General features: G+C 37.3%; 1 protein-coding gene across 10 annotated transcripts in view; it reads right to left on the reverse strand.

The window, feature by feature from the left end:
• PCCA (propionyl-CoA carboxylase subunit alpha) overlaps window positions 1–14,478 on the reverse strand; it is a 291,279-nt gene that overhangs the window by 155,665 nt on the left and 121,136 nt on the right. For all 10 annotated transcript variants that reach the window (XM_075137806.1, XM_075137817.1, XM_075137809.1 and 7 more), the window contains 2 exons: window positions 6,320–6,463; window positions 4,690–4,764 (listed from right to left, as the gene is read on the reverse strand). In XM_075137806.1, the coding sequence (XP_074993907.1) occupies window positions 4,690–4,764; window positions 6,320–6,463 (219 nt within the window). The remainder of the gene's footprint in view (window positions 1–4,689; window positions 4,765–6,319; window positions 6,464–14,478) is intronic.

Genomic DNA, 14,478 nt, shown 5'->3' on the forward strand with positions numbered 1-14,478 from the left:
GGAATACAAGTAGGGAGCATTCAGCAGGAACTTCGGAGCTCTGCTTATCAGCTCCATAGGAATACTGATCCTGTGGTTTTCATGTCTGTAACACGTTCCTTCTTTGCCTCACCCTCTCAACTGTAAAACATTTTTTTTCTGTTGCTGCTGTTCCCCTGAGGCTTTAATGTTTACACAGCTTTTTCCGTGGCTTTGCTTTGTAAGGACACAGCCCCAATTAAAGCTCTGATTCTGCAATATTCATGGAAAAAAATAACACAAGTTCAAAAATTTCTTTTGAAGAGGCTGATTGCTGTTAACCAGCCAACAAGTTAGTTAGTATATTGCTGATTCTTGTTTTCATCTCTCAGTTTGATTTCATCACTGTAGCAATGGGGTTAGCCATATAAAACTTTTCAAATGAGCAATTTCTGGGGAATAAATATTTATTAAATTGCTGCTTTTGGGCACTGGAATCTGAAATATTTTTTAAAAACTAATCAAAATAACTCGAGAGTGATAACGCATTCTGGGGGTCATAAGGATGGAGGGCTCTAACCAAAGCTGTTGAAGTAGCAGGGCTCCAATATACTGCATTGTAAAGGGGGTGGGAAAGAGGGTCCTGGAATCTCACTTAAATCTTCACCTGTGGGAAGGAACCTTTGTAATAAACAGCAGCTCATCTGTCTGCAGCAAGGCAGAAAAAGGTCAACGCAACGGCTGTTAGGCCTTTAATATTTTAATTTAGGCAATTATCAAGGGACCACATGTAGAACCTCTTGTCTACAGAATCCACATGAGGGCATGATGATGACTTTATTATCCAAATGACATAAAAAGATACCCTAGCAGATGTACTCACTTTCTTCAGTAAGAAACACTGTCTGACCAGTTCTTATGACGTTATGCTCTTTTTATTTTAAAAAAGCATATACTTATTTATATATTTGTATTTATATATTTATACATTTATATATTGTTTCTTATATATTTATGTTTATTTGTATAGCATATTTATTCATATGTAAAGGTAGTAGCACTTCTGTAGCATTTTTATCACATCTTATTTGAATGTGTTTTATCTACGCTTAACTAGGCCCCCCACTGCCCGTATCAGGTACGTTTAATATTAGCTACTGATGAGAAGGTAGTTCAGACATGTCATAATTACAGAAGAAACATACAGCATATTTCCCAGCTCCCCTTTTTGTAATTGCTAAACCATCCTTCCTCCCAGAATGTCTGCCTATACATAAAGTCAATGCATACATTCTCACATTCAAATCAGAAAAAATTAATTTACCTACTCAGTCCCGGATAAATCCCCTTGCCAATAATATTTTTTGTAGTATACAATAAATACATATATAAAACATGAAGGTATGACAGACATATTCCACACATACTTGAATTCTACTGTGACTTTTGTCTCCAAAGTAGCACCTATACAGTGATTACATACAAGTGTTCAGGGGTGCTTTACATACGCATACATGTGAATGTAAGTATTTATACATGTATATCATATTTTGACAAAGAAAAAAAACATATGAAAGGTGCATAATTCAGACCCAGAGCAAGCAGGTTAGTCAGACCTTGAAGTTAACATAAGGCTTCTGAGGCTTCTGAGGCTCTGCTGCTCTGTGTTTCTGTTGATACACAACATACATACATACCACTATACAATTTACACTTTTTCCTAAGTACAATATCCTGAAAAATGAAAAATTACAGTTAGAATTGAAAATTTTTTAAAAATTACACCATAATTTCCTTTTAAAAAATAATCTGGAGTCCTCTGTAGAAGTTTAATTTTCATAAAATAAAGATGACTAAAAAAAATGACAGCAGAAAAGAAATACATTTACCATTTCAATTCTCTCTGTGGTGCTTACTTTTTCAAAGCCTGGTAACAGTAGGTGATTTTATAAACTATATGGTATGACAGAACTTAATGAATATTGGATGAAAAAGAAACCCTAATTCAACAGATACTCGCTATAATATGCTTAACTTGATAAATAATAGCAATACTTATTAGGCCTCCAGCATTTACTTCTACTTAACATATTTCCTTTCTTTTACTCAGTATTAAAATACCAAAGAAAGCCTACAGTTCAAGATCCTACTGTACCCTACAGCTCATTGGTATTACAGCCCCCAACACTTTTATTGCTGTTGTACTACCATTATGTGTTATCACACCAGGACAACACAAACTGAAAGATAAAAAAAGCTTAAGAGGAAAAAAAAAAAAGCACAATCTATGTCCCAGTCCTGCAACGAACTATTAGTGCATCAAGTTCCACTTACCAACACATAGAGGTTCTAGGATTTCTCAATTCTTTGCCATATCAGAGTCTAAGAGTTTTCTCTTTCTGGCAAGAGTCATTAGAAGACCAGAGTGCCCACCATACTGGCAAAGAGCAATGCTGGAACTCTTCAGATATGGCATACATTTGCTGTGCTGTGTAAGAGCATTGAACATGAATGCTCGCTACCATAATACGGGGTTTTTGTGGTTACCTATCTTAAGCTTCGTTATCAAAGGTGAAAAAAATTTGATATTTACGAGTGCCATGTTCTAAGAAAATTACAGACTACACGACACAAAAATAGCCAGTATATTCCTATCTATGGCTAAGAAAAAAAAACCTCAACATAGCCATGCACACCAGTTCCACCAGCTTGAGCAGCTGGACACGCAGGCACAGACAGACAATCAGAGCTAACCTGAGACACAGAAGAAATGAATGGAAAATGCATTTGGCAATACACTACTCATAAGCCAAACTCGCTGTGACACACTACAACTCTCCGCTAATTTTTTTTAAGCCAACTTGTTGACAATTCTAAAATCTAAAATGCAGAAAGCAAACACTGTGGCACAATGGGCCTGTAAGGCTGAACTTTTTTAGTCATATTAATTTTGTTCTTAGCAGCATGACATTCTCAGGAGAGAAATTAGTTTCACAGTGGCAGAAAAGATGTATTAAGACACCAAACCATGAGTGTCTACATAAAAATAGCTGTTCTCTTTTTAATACAACAATAGAAGTAAACAGAAAGAGAACAGCCTCGCCACTCCATATGAGCTCCTCAAACCATTGCTCTGAAGCCTCCAGAGTAATTAAAATTTCTTTCTTTGGTACCACGATGGACCACGTGAAGCAATCAGGCATCTCCCACCCTTCATTTTCAATTCACCTCTCCGCCTAAGCACAACTCCCAGCCCACTCCCGTCTACCTGACAAGTGACAGCCCAATCTGATTAAATGCTTGCAAGGGAGGGGACTCATGGGCCTCCATGACAGGCCAAAAGTGATCACCATGGAGATACATAATTACAGCTGTCAACGCGTCTACTGTCCTGCTGGCATCAATTTGATTGCTCCCAGCAATAATGATAGACAAAGCTTAGTGTGCACTCTCCTGCACCCAATCACTTTATCTATTCTGTGGTCCATTTAGCTGACATGCAACATTCACACAAGCAAATAACAGCAGTAAGCAGAACATTTAAGGCATTTTAATTGTTTTTTCTTTGTATGGATGGCTCACAAGCGTAAATGTTATTACATAAAACTCCTGCTGCAGCATTAATTGAAGAAAGATTTGGTGGGACAAAGACTGTAGGGGGTATAGTTTGTCCATTATCACTTGTACTTTCAACAGGTCTCACGTTCGGAAAATTGCAAATTGCAAAAACTTGCAAGGGCAAAATGTTTGACATCCTGTTAGCTATTACAACATGGTGAAAACTTCTAACAACCACTGGAGTATTCATTATAAATTCTTATTAAATACACTCTTTGTTTCATTAAAAAAAAAAGTTTAGATACATCCAATGATACCTTTTTCCCTCATCTCCTCTTTAAGATCACATAATGCCTTTTAGATCTTCACAATTTTTTCCTGCTTTCAGGCTTTGAACACAGCATGAAGCCTTGAAGACCAGAAAGGGTCAGGTCCCTTTGGAAAGTACATGGGCAAAAACAATTTAAGAAGCGAAATAAATCATATATCCAATAACATCTCCACATTTAAGATTCCTCCTGTAATCTTTCACTATTTTCCGTGCAAGCTATCAGATTGAATAATCGTATTCACAGATGGGACTGCCTTGTCATTCCACTAACTGACATAGTGTCATGTATATGTGCACTTACGACTTAGACTACCTTGATTTTACAGAAAGGTGGTGTCCTTGTTCTTTACACATAGCAGAAAACAGTTTATTAAACAGCCATGTAGTAAGACTGTATCCTAAAAGTGTAATAATCGCTGTAACAAATTTCCTCTTTAAAGGCTACCAAAGTTAAACAGAAAGCAGTGGCAGTTTCTCACTGGTGTCCCCAGTCCTCTGTGCTTAAAGAGCTGACTCAACTGTTCACTGTCCTTTCTAATCACCACGGTATTTTTACTAAAGCTGTGTTTGAAAAACTTAAGCTGAAAGTTATAGAAGGTACCAAAATATTTCAACATATAATGGTTTCCTGTTATACCCAACTTGAACATTTTAAACCCCGTTTAGAACTGTACATTTTTAAGCAGTTTTGCAGGTTGCACAAATAAGTATTGCCATGTCCTGTCCCTCCCCTGGCAAAAAGATGGAAAAAGGGTCCGATTTACAAAGCTGCTGAGTACTTATAGTCTCTGTCTATAAAAGAAACACTCAGCACCTATGAAAACCAGAACCAAGTTACTTACACTTGGCACGTGCAGTGGTTCCTGATACTGAGACAGTTTACCAATGGATGGCAGGCCAAAAGATTTGTAGGGGTCCTGAAATAAAATTCAACATGAGAAAGCATTAAGCTTCTATGGATACGGAGAAGGTTACGTAAAAAGCTTGAAGTCTAAGAGAAACCACTGCTGGAATAACTTTATTTTCTTCTGCAGAATTACTTGTGTTGAAGTACATTTCTTCATCCACCTCCCCTGCGGCTCCAGATAAAGAACTGGTAGCATATAAACTCTCTTGCATCGCAGTCAAAAAGCAGGAAAGAAGTGCTCTGCATATAGCTACAGTACACCACCAAAATATACAAAGATAACATTTTCATTTGCTATATTGTGCCTTGGAAAAAGGATGGGAAAGTATGTAGAAGGGTGGAGTTGAGAAGAGAGTATAAGGAAAAATTTTCAGAGATAAAAGGGCCGGTCAGAAATTCAATTATCTTAAGAAACCAAACTGACATTTATGCCTTTGGAAATCTCCTACATAATGCAATGCCAATATAAACTTAATAGGACAGCAAATAAATATATGGCCTACAGAATAACCAAACCCATGGCAAAGTAGTTGGATCCATTACTTATAAATGTGAGGGAATCTAAGTTGAACAAAAAAAAAAACACTCAAGCATCAGTTACTCCAGGGTAAAGCCTACTAATACTCAGAATAGTTTCCATGCCAAATCACAGGGCAAATATTTATTCTTTATCAAAACAGTTCATATAACTTGTAATCAGTAGAGTACGTTGAAGATTATGTGCATGTCATAAAGAGAAAGAAAAAAAACAACATAAAGTAAGATGCCCTGGGTCACAAAAGCCACGATAGTTAAGTGAGCGAAAAAACATTTCAAGGTGCTGAATTATTTTTGAAAAGCACAGTTACCTAAAACGTTCCTCAAACAAAGTGAAGGAAGCTAAGCATCATTTTCTAATTAACAAATCTTGATTTTCATGTATCAAAAATGACCACAAAAAGATGTTACCTTGAAATGTCCTAAACATGCTTTAAAATGGGTTTTATATTTTAGTAAGTTTTTTTAAGGTGAAACAGAGTCATACTGTAATTATAAAGTTATTGTCCTGGAGCGCACTTTGAAAGTTTGTCCTACAAAATATAGTTTCAGAAGATATATAACTTGCTTTTTCAGCAACCTATTAAAATGTTTTAGTACAACAATAAAAATTCTGTAAGCCACTGAATTTCAACTGTCTTTTTACGACAACAAGTTTCAAATACACAAGTTAAGAAACCTGGAAACACTAGTGAACTGTAGCAAATAACTCCAGCGCTGCATCATTAAATGTGAACAGAACATATAGCAAATGTCCTTAGCAATAAAACTCAGTTATCTCTTTTACCACTTAGTTTTGATTTTCAGAAAAAAGGTATGTTGAAATACATACTGTACTTTGCATTAAAAAATAAAAATTCTATAATTCTACAAAAGCTCATTAACCATAATGTTACATTTGTGTTACATACTCTAAATCGTGACTTTCACATGATATTCCTTGACTTCACCTTGGCATCTATCCACATCTGGGTATTATTACTCCGCAATTCAACCACCTACCCTCCTCCCCATTACCACTCATTTACCTCAGCATAAACTCGACATTCAACCGCCCAGCCGTTGATGGGAATATCAGCCTGTTTGTGCCTGAGAGGGTAACCCTTAGCAACACGGATCATTTCTTGGACTAAGTCCAGGCCGGTAATGCATTCTGTGACGGGATGTTCAACCTGCAAGGTCAAGAACTGTCAGTCAGTGGGAAACAAAAACAACCAGAGAAAAAAAAGTGGAAAAAAAAATAAACCCCACAACACTCTCTGTAAACAAACAGATAAACAAGAAATTAGACCAGTCAAAGAACAGACAAAGAATTTGTTCCCATCTTGGTCTTTTTCCCAAAAAAATTTCTACTTGACAAACTCCAGCAATCACTTTCTTTGCAGGGAAACCCCCAAAAATAAAATAATTTGCAGATTACAATAACTAGGTGCAGCATACAAAAGGAAAACTATAGAGAACACCTAGGAGGGTTTGGGTTTTGCAGGGTGTTGGGGGTTTTTTTTCCATTTATTTTACAAATTCAAATGCACCTGGTGACGATGAGTTAGTTTTTCTTTGTTCAGAAGCTTTTCCCATTCGATTTTGTTTTGAAAAGACTCACACTGTAGCCATAAATATATTTTAACTGAAAATCTCAAAGTAGCTGATAATCACCCTATTCTGCTACACTTAACATGGCACATACAGGAGCAGCTTACAATTTTCCATAGAACTAGCCTACCCTAAATCTCACCCATTCGCCTGCTTTCACTAACCTGTCCTGACAAGCAACCAGATTAGCGTAATCTTGCATCAGCGCAGTGTAGCAGAAATGAGCAGATGGATCCTTCAATTTTTCCCCCCTCCAGACTTATCTGTTTAGTGCTTAGCATGCACAATAGCTGGGCTGGACCAGCAGAGTCACTCTGCGCTCTCAGCAAATTGCTGCTAACGGCTTTGGATGATGCTGCCATGGGAATACCCGTCGTTCACACTAACCCCCGCGTGTGCGTACAAGCATGCACACATGCGCGTGCATATGCACATACACACCTTCTTCCTTGAAATGGGGATATAAAAGGACACATGTATTAACTTGAAAAACCTTTAACTAGACGTAGTACAGTAAAAAAGCATCCAAAGACACAAAGGCGCACCATATAGATGTAAAAGATAGGCATGCCAAAAGCATGTTCTTCAACCAGAGACAGCCGTAAGACTTTCCATATAGAAATTATGACAGAACTGCCAATTTTATTATAAAATGTTTGTGTTCCAAGGGCCAAAATACCTTAAGAAAACGCACTTCACAATGGTTTCTCTATCATGAGATGTCATAATATGTACATTTTGTGACACAGGAAAAGGTCAGCAACCAAACCACTTGTCTTTCTGCCTTCAACTACACTAGTATTAAGGAAAACATTTAGTCATTATAATAATCTTGTGGCTTATCAGAACAAGAAGATGCTTTGGTCTTCAAAAAAAAAGCTTTGTAAAAATAAACAGATGGCATCCATAATTAGCCCTGTGTGTGCTGTGAGTTTGTTTAGAGTTTCAACAACATTTTAAGACGTTTTGACATAATTTTAATGACAAATCATCACTGAAACAAGGACCTATTCTTTGAAGGATAAAAGTGACATTGAAATGGGAATCTGATTATACAGTTTAAGGATGTACCTTTGGGATTCAATCTTGATTCTACCTAACACATGATATTCTCCAGCATGTCAAGCTTAATAACAGTATTTGGAGAATCTATGAAACATCTCAGTGTCCACCCTGCAGTGCTAAATTGAAGCAATTCAATTTCTATTAAGACTTGAAGTTTCTATTAAAACTCTCTAAGTTTTAATAGAAAGTTACTTATCACACATTCGTATTTGGACAACAGAACTTATTCTCTTATTTTGTAATTTAGGTTTTAAAAAAAAATACCTTTGAGTTTAGAACACGTTTGGAATTCTAACATTCCAGATAATTAAAATACAATATTTCTTCCCCCGCCCGCCGACATTTGCATTATTTAGTTATACTGTCATTTTTCTTGGATTGCAATTGGCATTCCAGATTCAATAGCTTCATTGTTGTTTTCCGCTTTATTGTTGATGATCAAAATAGGATGGAATGTTTCTGGAAAGAAAAATATTTTTGTTGTTTGGTTCTTACAACTCACAAACATTTATTTAATCCATTCTTCAATACAGATCTTTGACTTGGTCAATATTTTCTTCTATTTCTTCAAAATATTCCCTTTGTATCTGCACACAAAACAGCATTCAGAAAATATGACGAGGAAAATTTTTTGAGAGTTTTTTTGGGGTGGGGAGAAGTTGTTCTGCTTTCTTTTAGGACTGTCCTTCAACTAGTGTTGTTTAGGAATAATGTAGACAGTACCAATCGTATCACTAATTTTGGGGTACCAAATACACTTAAAATGCATTTTAGTATACATCAAGACCATCAAACCACCAAAATGGGGTAGAAAAGAATTTTAACCTTGAAATCCTAGTTGACTTATTTGTAACTTCAACCTTTCAGTGAGGTGCACAGCTCAAACTGCACTTGTTTTAGCATTTGCAGTTTTCTTTCAGCAAGGGGAGGTGCAGGAGGGGGTCAGTATTTTTAGCATTGTATGAAATATGCTTCAGCATACAGTACAAAAGGACATTAACAAAGCAGTAATACCATATCCTGGTTCAACAAGCACCCTGCAATGAGGTTCTGGAGGTGCAAGAATCCACCCACAGAGAGATACATACAGGATCTGAAATTAAAGCTCTAATCTTTTACAAAGCAAGGAAGAAAGGTGGTAGAAGTGAAAACATTAGACCCCTCTTCTCCCTCCCCTCCCAAAAAAAACACAGGCATCATCATTCCCTACTTATGAAAGCTCTAGAATAACTGTCACAGCTATCTAAGGTAACTGCTGTATATATTTTTAAATCACTATTAAAAGCTAGGCTTTAAACAATTTCCTCTTCTACTTTTCAGCCTTCTACTTCAGGTGTCACTCTTGTTCTGTCTGCCTGTTGTATTTTCTTCTATTAATTTTATGTTATACCTGTTCTCCATCAACAGTCTTAGCATCCATAAAATGGCAAGTAAAGTTAAGGACTAAATAAATGAATGCAAGTACGCTCACAAACGGAGCTGAATCACACTCAATTGATCAACTTTTCTAGCTTTGGGCCATACTCAGATTTTGTAGTCAGCTGATCCAAGATCTTGCCAGTGAAGCCCCAGTCGATAAGGTAAGAGCCAATGGTGGTATGGTTATATGATAGTGGGTAAAGTCACACATTATCTCTGAACTTAACACAAAGGGCAAAACCAGACATGTCTGCAGCAAGCAATGTATAGATCATAGCTATATCAAGGCAGCTATACCTTATTCTCAACAGGACAAGCAGAAAAATTGATCAGCGATAACTCTTAATTAGTTAGCTGCCAAAATGTATCACCTTTACTACCAGTTCCTTTACTTATACCAAGTCTGGTCATAAACAATTTATAACAAATCGTCATTTCAATGCACTTACATACGATATATACCTCCTTTAAAAAGTCTTACTTCCCTCTTTCTGCAATACACAGACACCTCTTTCTCTGAAAAATGCCACTTATGTTCCTGCCTTCATAGCTGTTATGGCCAGCAACATCCATACAGGGTAAGGAGAAAGTGCTTCCCCTTCATACTGGATCTGGTCTTCAGACACCTCACAGCAATCCGCTTCCCTGTGAGCATTACAAGAGTGTTTGCTTCCCTAACCGCTTTCAGTTTATACAGCAAGTGACACTGGTGGCAAAGCCTGTAAGAAAATAACAGCTAAGACCCAGTATATAGATGGTGAAGCAGGTACAAAAGAGCTAGGGGAACCCACCAACATCGCAGTGCAGTTAGCATGTGTCCCCAGAACAGTACAGAGAGGCTGCTAATTCTCATCCAGTTCTGTGACCGCCAACGGTCTTAAAGCTTTACCATACTGGGGTTCATCCACAGCTACAAAAAGAGTCATGCAATTTTTATGAACAGTTGGAGCTAAGAGTTAAATTAGCAATGACTGCTCCCCTTATATTCAAGGGAATAATTTCAGAAGACATTTTTCTCAAGACTATCAAGGTACTCAGATCTAACAGCCAACACTTCTGGATACTCTCACAGATTGCTCTCTTGCCCCGGTGTGCATATGGCATCAAGTTACTCACACACCAGTTGGAGCATTCAAGCAGACCACAGCAGCCAAGAAAATCTAAATTTCAGTAGACTTAGAACTATAGCCTATGTCACCCCTACTACTTTAAGTCCCTAGTTGGTGTCATATACTCCTTTACATTCAGATAAATAATCTCAAAACTAACTTTCAACATACACCTCAGTTTCCAGGAAACATGACTCACCTGGAATCCCATGGGCTTTTCTGCAGCAGTCAAATCCAGTATCAATTGACCCAAACCCATCAACTTACAGATGCTCCTCAGTCCCCTTTATTTCAGTAAGCCTGGTTTCTATTTCGGAGAACTGAAGAGCAGAGGTGCACACATGTTCTGCTCTTCAGCCATGCCAGCTTCCTGAATACTAAGAGCAGGAGCACTCTGGAGTCACATCTTCTTTCCGCAAAATAGTTCACAACAGCCACGTATATGGGGGGTTTGGGGGCACATAGTAAAAAACAGCTTTTCAGAAAGGCTGCTGGAAAACAGACGTTTGGATCAATGTACAGAATGAATGGAAAGCACAAAGCAATACATAACAGGCAATCTCCTATGCTATCCTTTTCTATAGACATAGTTCATAATGAGTTGCTGCTTATTTTGTGACTCATTAGTATGTGATTGAAGAACGGATTGCAACCAGAACAACAAAAATTTCCATAAACTAAGATGCTCAGGTAGACTTCTTTTATTGTTTCCTAAGTAAGATGTTGCAGAAATAAAAACTAATGCACAGACATTTGGTTCCAACTCATTTTTTAATAACTGCATATAATAACTTTGAAAAATATTTAATCTACTTCCTCATAGGAAGTCATCTTCCAATAATCATTGATTCAGTTTTGTCAATTTTTCTTTGCAGGGATTTGTTTCTTTATTGTACTGGACAGACGTGGGTAAGAAACCACTTGCATAGCCTATGAATACTGAATCTGTCTTTTCTGTGTTTTAAACAAGCAGCACACACTTTATATCAACAAGTTATTTAGCTCACAATTTCAATGTAACTTTCTCAATTAATATCCTACACTTTAAAAAAAAAATCTCGCAATTCAGTAATTCGACACAATTTCCTTTCCACTACATACTTCATGTAAGAAAATAAAGAAACTTGCACCAAACCAACCTACACTTTCTTTCCTAAAGATACAATTCCTGCTTTCACTGTATTTAGCAGCACTATTAAAGCTCTCTCAGAGTACTTCGTTCAAGGTGGCTCTGGTCTGCAGCCATTCTTGGGTTTTCTTTACATCAAATTCACCAAAGGAAAGAAACTAATGTACTCTTTGAAGAATGATCTTTTGTTTCTCTACTTATTAAAAATTGAGGGAAGCCTCCTTTTTCTCTACTTTTTTAATAGTATTCTATGATAGTTATGTGGTAATGTTGTCTCTAAGATATCACTCCATGCCCTGGCAGCACTGTTAATAGCATCTTTCAGATTCAATGACTTACACAAACAATGTCGTTCTCTTCTGTCAACAACAATTAGCAATGCTTTTCTATAGTTCTTTTGGGAAGCCCGAAAAGCAGACAACCAGTAGCTACATAATGGAAGCTGTATTAGGAGGCAAGAATGTGGCAAAAATCTGGTTAACTGTCGTCGGCTGACCCTCTTGTGTGAAGAAGTGTTGTTTGGCAGCAAAATCACCTTTTCTTTTGGTTCTAAAAATGGCCATGAACAGCTGGTATAAACTGTGTGCAGAATGGATTCTGGTGGGCTTAGGGGATTGGTAATGGGATAAGAGACCTTTCACCTTTAGGTCAGTAGTTCAAATTCAGCCCAGGTTAGCAGCAATTGCAAGTCTTTACCATCTGACACTATTCGTTAGCCTATTTAAAATGACTGAAGCAAAGTGTCACAGTAAAACAAGATTCCAGTATTAAGAAATATGAAGTCTCAGCAAACAGCAGAAACAGTCACTTGAGACTTTACTTTGAAATCCTGCCATTCAGACCTTGTAGAAATCTACTCCTCTAACAGCCCCTTTCACTGCTCCCACACTCCTGCCCACCTATCATAATTCATCCTCCAGGCAGCTACGCCCACCAAGACACAAAACCACCTCTTGTCGTCTGTCCCACGGGTCTGCTACGGATACCAAAGTCACCTCTCTCTGGTTTTAGCTGGCAATCCAGACTCAACTCATCACTTTATTTATATTTTGCTGCTACTGCTTATATAGTGCAGCTGCAATATTTTCCAGCACATCTCTCCTTCACTGAGCAAACATGTAGCAGGTGCTGCCTAATGATGTGCAACAGAATACAGATACCATTAAGAGACCGTTAGAACCAGCAGTTTATAAGGAGTGGAGCTCTAGACAATCACCAACAGGATTTCTACATACTTCTAGACATTTTCCAACCATGCTTTTTATACTTTCATGAGTGGACAAACAGATGAAATGAAAAGGGAGGTAGAAAGAGACACACTGCATGTAAAAATTCTTCCTCAGCCTTTTACACCAGGCATGGCCAGTTTTGCACAAAGACAAAGCGCTGGAATATAACATTTTCCAGAGGTCAGTAAAATCTGATGAAAACACTGAAAGTGATGAACAAAAATTTTAACACTGGTAATGTTTTATGGGTGTATGGAAGTTTATTTACGTTCGCCTTATGCCTTAGAATTAAGTTACTTTAAAAGAACTTGAAAACATTTACATAAATTAAATACTCTCTCTACAATTAACTGTAAAATAAAAACATACAGATATGCCATTTGCTTTCAATAAATCTCTTACAAACACATCAAAATTAACTTTTAATCCCTAAAAAGTTATGACAAAAATATTCAAACTGTCACATGAGGAGAAAACACACTGCTACTCAAATTACCATTTCTCAACTCCACCGTGCTGAATACAGTCTATACAAATGATCTTTTCAATCAGATTACTCTAAGCAAATTTGGTCATGTTTTGAGGAGGAAAGGAGTGCTCACTTGTTATTTGAATCGCACAACATGTGGAGGAGGCAGAAGGCTGGGAGCAGACCTGAGACACAGACATACAAACTGTATTCAGGATAAGTGCTCTCTTCACACTGCTCATCACACTTTTCTCAGTTCTCAAGTCAATGAGAGATGCTTCTCATTTCAAGGTACTACAAACTCCTAGAATATGTGATATTTTCCTTTGCTGTCACCTAATGATTCACACCAAGCTTAGCCACACCACACACCCATATGTTAACAGACATTCTTTATTTACAGACTGTAGACTCTCTTCCTATAAAGTCAAAGAGGAACATTTCTAATCTTCCAGTGAAAAGCAGATGAGACTTTTCTGGTGAAAGCCAGCATTTCTGATGGTAGCATGATATGGAGATTTTGACACAATTTGGAAGTTAGAAAGACTATCAATCTAAGGGGTCAGAAACTTTTTATTTATTTCAAAGCTCTTGTTTGGCTATTTTGGACTATGACTGCCTTTGATTAGGCTGATGACAACTAGGTAACACAAAGCACACCGCAGCATGAGCAGCTATAAAGAATCAGCCATTCAACATCTGGTCTGCCTCAACAATCCTAACACTGGTAAGCTGTCTGAAAACCACTCCAAAAGCGCCCTAAATGACAACATACAGAAGTTCTCTTGTAGCTGCTAGGGCAGCCATTTCTATGTTTTCTTGTGAAAACAAGAATAACTAGTTTTGCTATGCAATTATCCAATCTCATGTCTCATACTTATCAGCTAGCCTCTGAAAGATGGCAGAGCAGCAGATACAACAAAAAGTACATTGCCAACAGCAAAAGAATAAATCATTCTATCTGAATCACTTGGAGGGAGTGAAACATCTGTAACAGATTTGTGTAGCATACAGAAGACACAATAGAGCTGATTCACCAACTTTTCTCACTTTCCAACCTCATATTGTATTGCAGCAACACTTAAAACAAAAATTAAATCAAATATAAACTTCCTGTGAGGTGCTACTTATACTTTTTTGCAGAACTATATAGCAGAAAAGGTATATTCCCAAA

Source organism: Calonectris borealis, chromosome 1 (genome assembly GCF_964195595.1).
Source record: "Calonectris borealis chromosome 1, bCalBor7.hap1.2, whole genome shotgun sequence".
NCBI classification, from domain to species: Eukaryota; Metazoa; Chordata; class Aves; order Procellariiformes; family Procellariidae; genus Calonectris; species Calonectris borealis.